We start from the raw sequence: 12,803 nt of genomic DNA, 5'->3' as shown, positions 1-12,803 counted from the left end.
CTGGAAAATGAAGGTCAAAATTAAGATACAATTGACATAATGTGCTTTGAAGTGCATCCACCAGCTGCTGCAGGCCAATATAAAGGGGAAGGAAGCATGTTTAAAAAAAAATGCATATTCCCATACTTCTGCAGGTTGCCAAAGAAGTCATCACCCTCCTAAAAGTAACAGATATGGAGAAAAAGTAGCTACTCCTGCTGCATGACTGAAAGCCTGGAAAATTTGCTAAAATGCTGTGTGGTGCCATGATACCAGATTGTTATCTGGTTGCCTGGTGTGGCAAGGTGTGCTATTGTGGAAGCCCAACAAGTCAGGCCTGACCAAGAATCTTGGAAAAAAATACAACAGTGCCTGAATGAGACGGTGGAGGAGATCTCCAAACAGTTGAATCGCTCCCTCCCAAGAAACGTTAACACGCTGTTCTGAGGAGCATAGAAGTACAGCTAGCAAACCTGTACCTGTGCAAAACCCTATAGCTATACCCACGCCCATCCCACTTCTAGTATGCAGAATAAAGGCTCACCAGAACTTGCTTGATCCAGAGGGCTCAGGGACCAGTGTGGAGGTGGCTGCTGTGAAGGGGCCCAACATGGAGGGAACCAGTTCCAGGCCTATGGTGAAGAGCTCAGGGCTGTCCAGAACATCCATAGCAGAGCCTCCACAAGTATCATAATTCAGTTTGGGCTCTGTGGTGTAGCTGTTCCCCATAAGCATGTGGAGCAGTTGATAATAGCAGCAGGTCTGTGGAGCCACCCCGATCGCTCGTTGGCTTCCCGGACTTTTGATAGGCCTGCTGGAGTTCTTTCACCTTCACCCAGCACTACATAGAGTCCCGGGAGTAACCTTGGGCTGCCATCTCACATGCCATCTGATCACAGATCATTTCTCTTGGTCACCCAAAGTCTCTCCGCCACCGATTGGTCTCCCCAAATGGCAGTGAGATCCAGAATCTCCTGGTGGGTCCAAGCTGGGGCTCTCTTGCAAGCCTGAGTAGTGCTAGTCAGATCACTACCCTGAGTGGTCATGATTGCAGTACAGGACTACTGCTAATTGCTACCAATGCAGTGCAATGGCTTCTGACACAGTGCCATGTGATGGGCAAAGGGATTTTTTCATAGTGGAAACCCTTTTTATTTGCAGGTCTGGGCTGCTAAATTCCAGTTCAAATTTTCATTCAAATTCAATCCAAACTTTGTGGGCTTACTTTGACCTTCTTCCTGCACATATGATAGCAGTGAACAGCAAAGCAGCCATACTTAAGAGATCACTGCATAGTTTGTGAGATACAGATGGGACACTTGTGGAGGCTAACAAATTTGAATTAAGGACATGGTGCTTCCCCACTAGCCTTGATTCGAGATTTTAAATTCGAGATAGATGCTATATCCATCCCATAATATCAATATTGTGTAATCAGCATTATGTCTCAATAAATCAAGTTAACAGTAATACATGTGAAGAGAGTCAAGTTTTAATATTGAGCTAAAGCCTTGAAATTTGAATTTATCTTATAGTGTAGATGCAGCCTTACTTGACTTAACCCTTGTACTCTGAGGCCGTGTCTACACTAGCCCAAAACTTCGAAATGGCCATGAAAATGGCCATTTTGAAGTTTACTAATGAAGCGCTGAAGTTTACTAATGAAGTTTACTAATGAATAGCTGAAGTTTACTCATGAAGCGCTGAAATACATACTCAGCGCCTCATTAGCATGCAGGCGGCCGCGGCACTTCTATGAGCAGATGGGAATAAGGGGACTTCGAAGTTAGGCGGGGTCCTTTCGAAAAGGAGCCCTGTTTGAACAAGCCGCACGGAAGCGAGCCGCATCAATTTTGAAGTGCTGCGGCCGCCTGCATGCTAATGTTGCGCTGAATATGTATTTCAGCGCTTCATTAGTAAACTTCGAAATGGCCATTTGCATGGCCATTTTGAAGTTTTTGGCTAGTGTAGACATAGCCTGAGTGGAGCATAGATCATTTACAAGTCTCCTCCGCTTCACTCTATCTTGAGACAAAACTTCTGACTCTAGGAGTACCCCAGTTGTTGTCCCTCATTTTCAGTAGATCATCTTCTCATTATTCAAGGTCTTCCTCGTTTGTGTTTTCCTTGTAGATTCCATGCCTATGACAGTCTGTGCTGGATGATGGTTTTCTGAGAATGTGGCCTAGCCATCTCCACTTTCTTCTCTTGATTTGAACGTCAAATGATTCTTGTCCTGCTCTGTTCCAAAGCTCCTCATTTATGACAAATCTTGCCATTTGGTGTGAAGGATATAACTCGGGCATCTGTTTATGAACATCTGTAGCTTGTGATCTTAAGACTTCTTAGTATGCCAGGTCTTGCATCTATCCACGAGTATACTCTTCACATTTGTGAGGTGTATTGGGCTACATGTGTAATAATGCCTCAGTGCATTGACTGGTACCATTTCCTAAAAAGAGATTACATTATTGCATATTATGTTTTATAGACAGAAAGCAGCATGCCTTTCATAGTGTTTTTCTTCTTTACATTTATAGCAAGATATGCCAGCTTTGATACTGCAGTCTTACTATATGCAAATTGTACACATCAGTGACACATTAGACTTTGTTAGTTAAATTTTTTGTATATGAGTCATTCGGAGAGTATTTGCAGACATTGTGCTTGTGTTTTGCATGCTTTTTAAACGAACTGTATTTTTTGATATAATATAAAGTGATCCTGTCTTTTGAGCAAGGGTTCTTCTGCTTGCTGTCCCAGTAACTTGCATGACACCCGAAGCAAGTCACTTAATTCTTCTGTACTTCACTTTTGCTACTTGTACAGTATATATTCTAACACCTAGACCACAAGGACATTGTGAGGCTTAATTAGTGTAATATTTATAAAGCACTTCTAGCTATTATATTAAAGTGCTATATGAGTTTCTGTGTATTTTTAATATCCAGCATTTTATCTGAGCAATGAATTTTGTCATTTATTTTGTTACAGATGGTCCAAAAAACCAAATGAATGGAAGTTTCAAAAGACAAGGCAGACTTGGCTTCTTTTGCACATGTACGATAAAGAGAAGGTTTGTTCAACATCTTTATTTTGTTCAAAATCTTTATTAATGACCTGGATGAGGGACTGGATTGCACCGTCAGCAAATTTGCGGATGAGACAAAACTAGGAGGAGAGGTAGATGTGTTGGAGGGTAGAGAGAGAATCCAGAGTGACCTGGATAAATTGGAGGACTGGGCCAAAAGAAATCTGATTCGGTCCTGGGGTGGAGGAATCCCAAACATTGTTACAGGCTGGGGACCGACTGGCTCCGCAGCAGTACGATGGAAACAGACCTAGGGGTTCTGGTGGATGAAAGGCTGGATATGAGTAAACAGTGAGCCCTTGTAGTCAAGAAGGCTAATGGCATACTAGGGTGCATTAGGAGGAGCATTTCGAGCAGATCTAGAGAAGTAGTTATTCCCCTCTATTCGGCACTGGTGAGGCCACATCTTGAATATTTTGGGCCCCCCAGTATAAAAAGGATGTGGATGTGCTGGAGCAGGTTCAGTGGAGAGCAACAAAAATGATTAAGGATCTGGAGCACAAGACCTATGAGGATAGGCTGAGAGATTTGGGCTTGTTTAGTTTACAGAAGAGAAGACTTAGGGGTGATTTAATAGCAGCCTTCAACTTCCTGAAGGGGAGCTCTAAAGAGGAGGGTGAGAAACTGTTCTCAGTAGTGTCAGATGGCAGAACAAGGAGTAATGGTCTGAAGTTGAAGAGGCAGAGGTGTAGGTTAGATATTGGGAAAAACTACTTCACCAGGAGGGTGGTGAAGCATTGGAATGTGTTGCCGAGAGAGGTAGTGGATTCTCCATCCCTTGAGGTTTTTAAGTCCCGGCTGGACAAGGTCCTGGCTGTGCTGACTTAGTTGGGGTTGATCCTGCTTGAAGCAGGGGGCTGGACTAGATGACCTCCTCAGGTCCCTTCCAGCCCTATGATTCTGTGATTCTGTGTTAGTGTTACTTTTTATTTAGCAAAATAATATCTTAGAGCAAATAGCTATAAGTTAGGTACGCCTAAGTTTGCTAGGCAAGCGTTACTGTGCTATCTGAACACAATTGTAATTTTTGTTTAATCTGGACAAAGAGTCAAGGTATAAATTTAATTCTAAAATCAGCGATGTTTAGAAATCATTGACTACTGTAGCCTTTCAGAGCAATTGGCAAGAAATATTTGCTAATGTTCTTTTCAAATCATTTGTAGTTAATGTGGCAAGACTCAGAAGAAAGGTTGTAATAGATCATGGATTATTTGGAATCACCTTTCTCCTGTCTCAGAAGGGTAACCATGTTACTCTGTAGCTTCATAAATAACAAGTAGTACTGTAGCACTTTAGAGACTTAGGTCAACGAACTTTCGTAAGACCCACTACTTCAGATGAAAGTGTGTGTACACTAGATTGCTATAATTAATGTACAAAAAGTAGTATTGCATTTTGAGTATGAATGATAGATTTAGATCATATTTCAGCTATATTGCTTAATCTGAACATGGAACCCAATACTGAAATCATAGATACTCACATTTTTAAGCTGCTGAGGCTTTTTCAGATCCTTTCAGGCTTTGACACAGATCTGAAGCCATGGTAGTGGGATGCCAATACTATGTCTCACTCAGTACAATATATATGGGACCTTAGACTGATCATAAAGGGCTTGTCAGTGCACTGTGTTAAAAATCAAAGGCTAGGTTTCCACCAGTGGTAGAATCCAGCACTTTAATACCTTTTTAAAGCAATAGATTTAATTTACAGTTAGCCTCTGGCATAGAGGGAATGTTTCAGATCATTTCACTTCACAATAGAACAATTGACCTTGCCAGTCCTTAGTGGGTTCTTCATTGATTCTTGATTGAAATTTATTAAATATGTTGGAGGTTTTTCTACATTTTCTAATATAATTATTTCAGTTACACCACAGCATACAAAGTGTAAACTGCTCACTTTATTTTAGTACATATATTTGCACTGTAAAAATGACAAAAGAAATAGTTTTTTAATTCACCTCATGCAAATGCTGTAGTGCAATCTTTTTATCATGAAAGCACAATTTATAAATGTAGAATTTTTAATTATATAAGTACACTGAACAACAGAACCATGTAAAACCTTATAACCTACAAGTCCACTCAGTCCTACTTCTTGTTCAGCCAATCTCTAAGTACAAGTTTGTTTATATTTATGGGAGATAATACTATCCACTTCTTATTTACGGTGTCATGTGCAGGTGAGGTGTTTGTTTATATGACAGATATTCTAAACATTCATATGCCACTTTGTACTTTACCTGTTGTTCCATGGTACATTCTTCCATGCTGATGTTACTTGTTTAAAAAATGCATTAGTAAAATTTGTGAGTGACTCCTTGGTTTAGAATTGTATGTTGTCTGCTCTGTTTTACCCACATTTTGCCATATATTTCATGTTACACAGGTTGCACCCCCTAAAACTGGCATTCTGTGGTCCAGCAACATCCCACATCCAGCAGGACCAGGGATGTTCCTGGACCAGAGAGCCAGAGGAGGAGGGCAAGCAGCTGGCAACCCCACGCAGGGAAGAGCAGGCAGTGAGGGCAGGACCGGAGGTGGCAACCCCACAGGGAACTGGGGTTGGAGCACCATTTTACCCTGGCAGCCCCATGGGGCCAGAATACTGAAGTTAGGCCCAGGAGGGGAGGCAGGGGCAGTGTTTGGCTGTGGTGGCAAGCCGCAGACAGAGGGCCAGCATGGGGGTGACCAGAGACCAGGGGGCATTAACCTCTCCTGGTCCGGAAAATCCCCATTTGGGACTACTGAAGTCTCGAGGGTGTCAGACCTGGGAGGTACAACCTTTAGCAGTCTCGCATGATATACCAGTATATGTGGTCCATTTAAGAATATGTTCACTGCAGATTTGACAAAATGCAAAGGTACCTACAGAGGGCCACAATACGTGACTTAAGATTTAAGAATCTGAAGCATCTTTCAGAGTCAGAGAAGGATATGGTATGGAGCATGCTGTCAAACATCAACATAAGAATGATGGAATACTAGGACTGGAAGGGACATTGAGAGGTCATCGAGTCCAGCCCCCTGCCCTCATGGCAGGACCCAAGTACTGTCTAGACCATTCTTATACAGAAACTGCTGAGCATGAACCACAAACAAACCCTTCCTTCTTTTGGTGGCATCTGACTCACATGATGAAATTGAAGATGCATCAGGCCACGCTACTTTGGATCATTGTCAAGCAGAATCCACAATCAGCATGCATACATGGCTTCTGAAATGGTGCTTGAAGCATGAACAGACATACTTCAGGCAACATTGTAAACAAGTGAGCATTACTGTCTCCTGCAAATGAAAACACACTTGTCTTTCTTGGAGATTGGCTGAACAAGAAGTTGACCTGGGCAGCCTTATAGGCACTAAAATTTTACATTGTTTTATTTTTGGGTGCAGTTATTTTTGTACATAGTTCTACATTTGCAAGTTCAACTTTCTTGTTAAAGTTCATGTAGTTCATGCACTACAGTACTTGTATTAGGTGAATTGAAAAATACTGTATTTTACAACACATACATTTAAAGATTTGCTGATAAGTTTACTTTATAGTAACAAAAACTAAAATAATTTTGGCCTATTTGGTGTAGATTTCAAGTCAGCTGCCAATGGAAAGTATTACCTTGATGAGAAGAAACATTAAAAAAAAGAAAAGAAATTAATAAAATCAGTATATTGTGTAGGAGAAAAGTTCACAAAGCATTAATCTAATTTTACTGGGATAGGTATGTTTAGAAAGTGAAAAAATGAAAGGTTAATTACAGGTCTGTGGCATAATTAGCTTAGTACTTCTAAATTTGTGTCTCCTTTAAAACAGTCCTTAACATCTTACCAAACACAACATATGTTCTCCACAGCTGTTTAACAGCTATTTCAAAGCCAGAATGATGTCCTTGTTTTTACATCAGCTCGTATTTGGGTTAGTTTCTGTTCACACTGAAATAAATTGATTAATAGCATCTTCAAGTACCACCGGTTTTTAAAAGATGAGAATATCTGTATTTCTCAACTCTGAAATAGAAATTTTTTCTATTTTTGTATCTTCTTTAATCCATTTAGATTAGTATGAGTTATTTATACTGACATTTTGAATTAATATTAGACAGATCAGATTGCAAATGGTCTTTAAATAGGCCACTTCCACTGATTTTAATGTGGTTGAGTGAGGAGCTACTCAAGTACATAAAGTTAAGTGCATACATTTCCCTACTCAGGACCTCAGTGATGGTGGACCACTTTGGTGAGTATATTTTTATGTCTAAATTCCTCTTTATCTAATACAGTCTACAAGAGTTCCAGTGATGAATACATTACAAAAGACAGCACTTTTTCTGTTCCTTCCAAAGTTTCATCTTTGAACGTCTATCGGTGCCAGTTTGATTACTGGGGCTCCTACAGGAGGGCAATGTGGGATTCAGAGAGGAAGGTGTACTTGCTTCATTCTTTAAAATCAATTAGGACCAACTCTGTAAAATCCGATGGCGTCATAGGTCTGGTTGAGCAACTGCCAGGACTCCTGTGAGATGACCAACTGCTGGATCCTGTGCATTTTAAGACTCCAGGGTCTCTCAGACCAGGCATAGTTTGAATGTTGAAATAAGTAATTTCAGAAAACTCTGCTGGTAGACAAGCCACCAATCTTGGAGCTGCTGAGAACGTCCTTGGAATTCACACCTTCTGTCCAGCCTGAGAACTGAGCTCTCTCCAGCCATCTGGTCCTTCCCTTCTTATCAGTTCTGATTCCTTGCATAGTTTAAAGCTGGCCTGTTCCAGGATTGCATTCAAATGTGTGAGCTTTCTAGTTTATTTCTTTTCCGGGACACATGATTTATGTAAATACTGAACACTTTCACAGTTGTATAGTACTGTTGAATGCTCAAGATCTGGCAATACTTAATTCACTTTAAGTAGGTATTTCCATTTAATATGTTCAACACCTACATAACTCTGGCATTAATAGCCAGATGGAATATTACCTCGGCCTAGTTCAGATTACATCAGAGAGACCACCATTAAAAGAAATGGTTTTGCAAAAACTATTTCCACTTATTAACAGTATTTATTTGAATTGTGTACAACAAACCCTCTGTTCTTTGGAGGCGTAGCATCATTCTTTTGAAGACAAAAGCTTTTCAACCAGAAACTCTCTCATATTGCTTTGGAGATAATCTAAATTTGGAGGAAAGATGTGACTTATTTATTTTGCTTACTGTAGACACAGCAAGTCTAAAAGCAGCAACCATTCTGTAAAGGCATATGCAGACAAGGTTAGAGTCAAGGAAGCTATGCGAAAGAGAGGAAATTACACAAAAGATGAGATAAATGGCAGTGGAAGTTATGGACAAAACCATAAATCCATTGTTTGTCTACCACCATTGCATATTTGGGAGGAGGGGGTATATAGGGTACTGTTTGATTAACATGGTTGCATAACATGGGTTCTTACTTGGTGCGCCTTTCTTTGAAGCTGAAAACTAAAAGCTTTTAAGTCGAAAGAGCAAGACAGCCACATAACTCTCTCCACACACATAATTTCTAAGTTTAGCATAGACAACTAATTGTCCCTTTAAGCACTTTACTTAAATTACATAATAATCTAATTATACATGACGAGATATGACTACACAGACAGTTTCATAAAAAAGAGCAAATTGTACATGGATGTTTTGGCTAAGGCAGAGTACACAGAGGCTGTTGAATGCAAATGTTCACTACAGGGAGAGTTTTTTTTCTATTAAAGGAGTATTATCAACCTAAAAATTATATTTGCATCTGATCATTTTGGGCTGCTCTTGTTACAATTTACTATAACTGAAACATTAAAAAACAAGAGGATAGTTTTATTTTTGTCAGTGTTTTTGCTCTTTGCATTTAACAGCACTTTATATACAGTTAGTTTCATCACTGTCTTTCAGGTTAATTTCCTCTTCAGGTAGGTTTTTTCAAGAGCGTTGTAGCTGAAGAATGGTAGTTGGCTCCCCTACTTGATCAACTATGTCTGAATATAGACTTTGCTTTTGGTTTAGTGCTCTATATTGTCCTTAATTTACTATGGCATTATTGGAGAGTCATTTCTTGAGTGTACTGATGGTGATAGAACTTTCCATCAGTGAAGTTACTAGGCTCGGTGACAGTGCAGAAATAACTTGTAAAATTCATTAGCTGTTAAAACTCTTTCTTCTGGAAAATTGTATTTCTCTGGAAGAATAAAAGCTTATAGTCCTCTGTTAATTAAGGCCCAGATCCTTCAAATGCCTGTTCATGTGCATCACTATACACCTATTGAATGGTCCTGTTAAAGTCATATGTCACGTTAAACATGTGCATAAATGTTTGCTGGATTGTATTATTTCAGCTTCTTCTGAATCACAGGAAAATATTAATTGGGATTGATGTCATAGGAATTTTACATAAAAGTCAGAAATGCTTTGTACAAAATCAGGTCGTGAGATGTTCTTGAAAATATATTAGTTTATGGTTAAAAAAGTGGAATAAATCATTGTCCAGAAGGTCTTCATTGATTATCAGGAATGTAAATGCAATTTGTTGGTTATAACAGCATTATACCTGATAGAGCTAAAATTTAACCTATTGCTAAGTAATGAGAAGGGAAGTAAAAGAAAAAGACAGTTGGTGTGCTTGGAGACACTTACACAGTTTCATATTAGACATATTACACGAATTCATATTTGACTGCTTTTTGTTTTGATAGTGTATAGACTAGCACGGCTTACTCTCTGTTAGTTTCATATTACGCATGTTTTACTTAAATGATTCTATCGGAGTCTGATTCACTGTGATCTAAGAATGGTTTCCATATGTCTGAATTTGTCTGTTGTTTTTCAAACTAAACACTAGGTTCTTGTGTGATGGTTTTATCAAAGTCACAGTCTGGTGGTGGTAGTGGGTGGGATCTCTTCCCAGCAGCTCAGATACTTTTGGACATTAGGGCCATGTCTACACTTCGTAAAAACTTGAAATGGCCATGCTAATGGCCAAATCAAAGAATACTAATGAGTATTCAGCACCTCATTAGCATGCCGGCAGCCGCAGCACTTTGAAAGTGCCGCGGTTCACTCCCTCACAGCTCATCTACACTGGGGTCCTTTTAGAAAAGGACCCCACCAACATCAAAATCCCCTTATTCCTATTAGCATGGTAATTTTGAAGTGTAGATACTGCCAAAGAGAGGAAAGTTGTTGCTATTACATGCATTCTGAACTCTTTGGCCAAGTAGTTCGCTCTGATATTTGCATGCAGTTCTCACTGAATTCAGTAGAACTTGCACACATACATCCAAGGGTAGAGATTGATCCAGTGTTTTTGCCTACATCCACTCATGTAGGGTTGCGATGTGGGTCAGTAAATGGAGGGGATGTACTCCAGGTTCAAACACCTTTATCCAGCACACACTCATCCTGCAACATCCCTGATCCAACAGGACAATGGTTGTTGCTGGACCAGAGAGCAGCAGTGGCTGGCAGCCCCACAGCTTGGCGTCGGCTCTGGCATGGAGCCCACGGGCAGCCCCAGAGCTGTGCAGACCTCATCTGGGGGTGGCAGGAGCCTGGGATTCCTGCGGGGCACAGGTCTCCTCCAGGCATGTGGCCTGACTTTCTCTCCAGCAAATACCCCTGTCTGGGACCACGCAGGTCCCAAGTGTTCTGGAGCAGTGAGTTACAACCTGTAATAGGCATTTCGGCTTCTGCTGTGATTGCATTTTGCCTAGATTTTTAACCTAAAAGTTGAGTAGATCTGAGCACAGAGCAGACATGTAATGATTGTCTCTCAGTGATTAGCACACTACCAATAAATATGCCCATTTGAGCTGAGGGCATCCAATAATCATGTTTTCCTGGTAGCTGACTCAGCCTGGAACCATTACCTGACTTGAATTGTCAAGTGAGGTTTTCACATAACTTTAACTCCACTATCTCTCTACTTAAAGGTCCCAGATGAATATTTCTCTATTTTATTGGACTATCTGGAGGGGCTTCAAGGCAGTGCACGAGAAGTAACCATGCAGAAAGCTGAAGCTCTTATGAAAGAGTATGACAGTTCTGATACGGAAGATCCAGGCCTGTTGGAGAAGTGTGAGCGCATACGAAAAGTTTTACAGCTATTATCATGAAAGTGTGTAAACCCTATCATTACATTTCTAGATCTGTTTGTCTCTATCATTGTATGGAGAGCAAGTAAGATGCAACAAATAAGTTTTTTTAAAAAAAAATGTAAATTCACTTTTCTCATTAGGAATTGTAATTATGATAAGATGTCATGTTTCCATTATACAATATTTTAAATCAATCATTAAACAGTTTATAAGGAGACTGAAATTACAGCAAAACGTAGTGTTTGCCCATTATTAAACATTCTGTTTTGACTCTGTCAAGTGATGGTTAAAGCTCCTGGAAATGAGTGGAAACATCTGTCTCACTTTAGTTCTTCACATATTCATATGTAATTACTATTAACTAATGAGGGGAGTTTTGTATCTTTCAATAAAAAGCAAAACAACTAACAGAAAGCCTGAAGATTTTTTTCGCAAAGTGTAGTTCTGAAACTGAACATAAAGTACAGTGCTTGATCAGCCAGCTGTAATCTATCACTTTCAGCTTTAGCAGCATGTTATTTGGATTTGGGAAAGATCATTTTCAGTCTGTCAAACATGGGGTTTATAACACGTTTGCTTATTATCAGTTTAAGCAAAGATCTGGAGATGGTCAGCTTTGTTAGTTTTCCTTTTGATATTTAAAAATTTTGGGTACTTTATGGCAATAGCTAGAGATACTCAGAAATGTACAGATGTGAATAATTCAAGTCAGATGTCCGTTGTGAAATCAGTCATACCTCTTGTAAGATGCTATCCATAATAGGAAGTGCTGGATTGTAAAATTTTGTTTTCAGCCTGACAAATTACATCTTCATCTTTCATTCGTAATTGTCTTCCAGTTGAATTAATCTGCGTTCAGTTGCTTTGATGAGGGAACTTTTGTACCCTAGGAGAATGCTGAAGACAAGAGTTTCAGGCATAAAACAAGGGCATTAATTACTCAAACTTTGAGATCTCACCTTAATAACAATGCTAACTGTGCACTTGTCCCAACCCAGCACACACGACCTGATTCTCAAAATGTTCTGTAATTACAGCATTGGGCTGTATTTTGACAACCTAGGCTGACATGAATTGCTGTAACTCTTGAAATATACAACCAATTATAAAAGTAGCTTATACATAGTGACCTCTTTAAGACAATTTATTGAGAGCCAGACATGCTGAGTGATCTAACATGTGCTGTTCTAATGTAGTAACTATAATGGAATTTCACATAATGGGTGAGCAAGAACAAAACAACAGAAAGTGCCTGTTGCTCTCCAGAACCAGTGAGGACACACACGTTGCTTATGGACACTTCCTTACTTACCACTTGCGCTACCTGCATCCCCTCTCATTCTCTCTCTGTTTACCCCTTCTTGACATATCAGCTCTATTATTTTCTTCCATGTCCTCCTTTTTTGCATTTACACCACTCACTTCTCATTTGTATCCTGTTCTCATTTTTTTTAAACTGCAAGCGTAGGCCACTGATTAAAATTAAACTAGCAAAACCCAAAGAGCTCCATGCTTTCCCTCAAGATGAAATTCAGTCAGAAGATAAATGGGAAGCTCCAGAAGATAGGCTCATCTCTTAAATGCTTGTTTTGCTTCCTTAGATGTACATTGTCCTGTCCTC

General features: G+C 39.8%; 1 protein-coding gene across 3 annotated transcripts in view; it reads left to right on the top strand.

The window, feature by feature from the left end:
* CHLSN (cholesin) overlaps nt 1-11,612 on the top strand; it is a 217,730-nt gene extending 206,118 nt beyond the window's left edge. For 2 of the 3 annotated variants that reach the window (XM_075010321.1, XM_075010322.1), the window contains exons 3-4: nt 2,974-3,055; nt 11,018-11,612. In XM_075010321.1, coding sequence (XP_074866422.1) covers nt 2,974-3,055; nt 11,018-11,200 — 265 coding nt within the window. In that variant the 3' untranslated portion in view covers nt 11,201-11,612. The remainder of the gene's footprint in view (nt 1-2,973; nt 3,056-11,017) is intronic. The other variant, XM_075010320.1, reaches the window with a different exon arrangement.
* Nucleotides 11,613-12,803: the final 1,191 nt, after the last annotated feature.

The sequence above is a fragment of the Carettochelys insculpta genome, chromosome 16 (genome assembly GCF_033958435.1).
Source record: "Carettochelys insculpta isolate YL-2023 chromosome 16, ASM3395843v1, whole genome shotgun sequence".
Classification (NCBI taxonomy): Eukaryota; Metazoa; Chordata; order Testudines; family Carettochelyidae; genus Carettochelys; species Carettochelys insculpta.
Note: the sequence above shows the minus strand (reverse complement) of the source record. Positions and strands in the feature narration are given on the sequence as shown.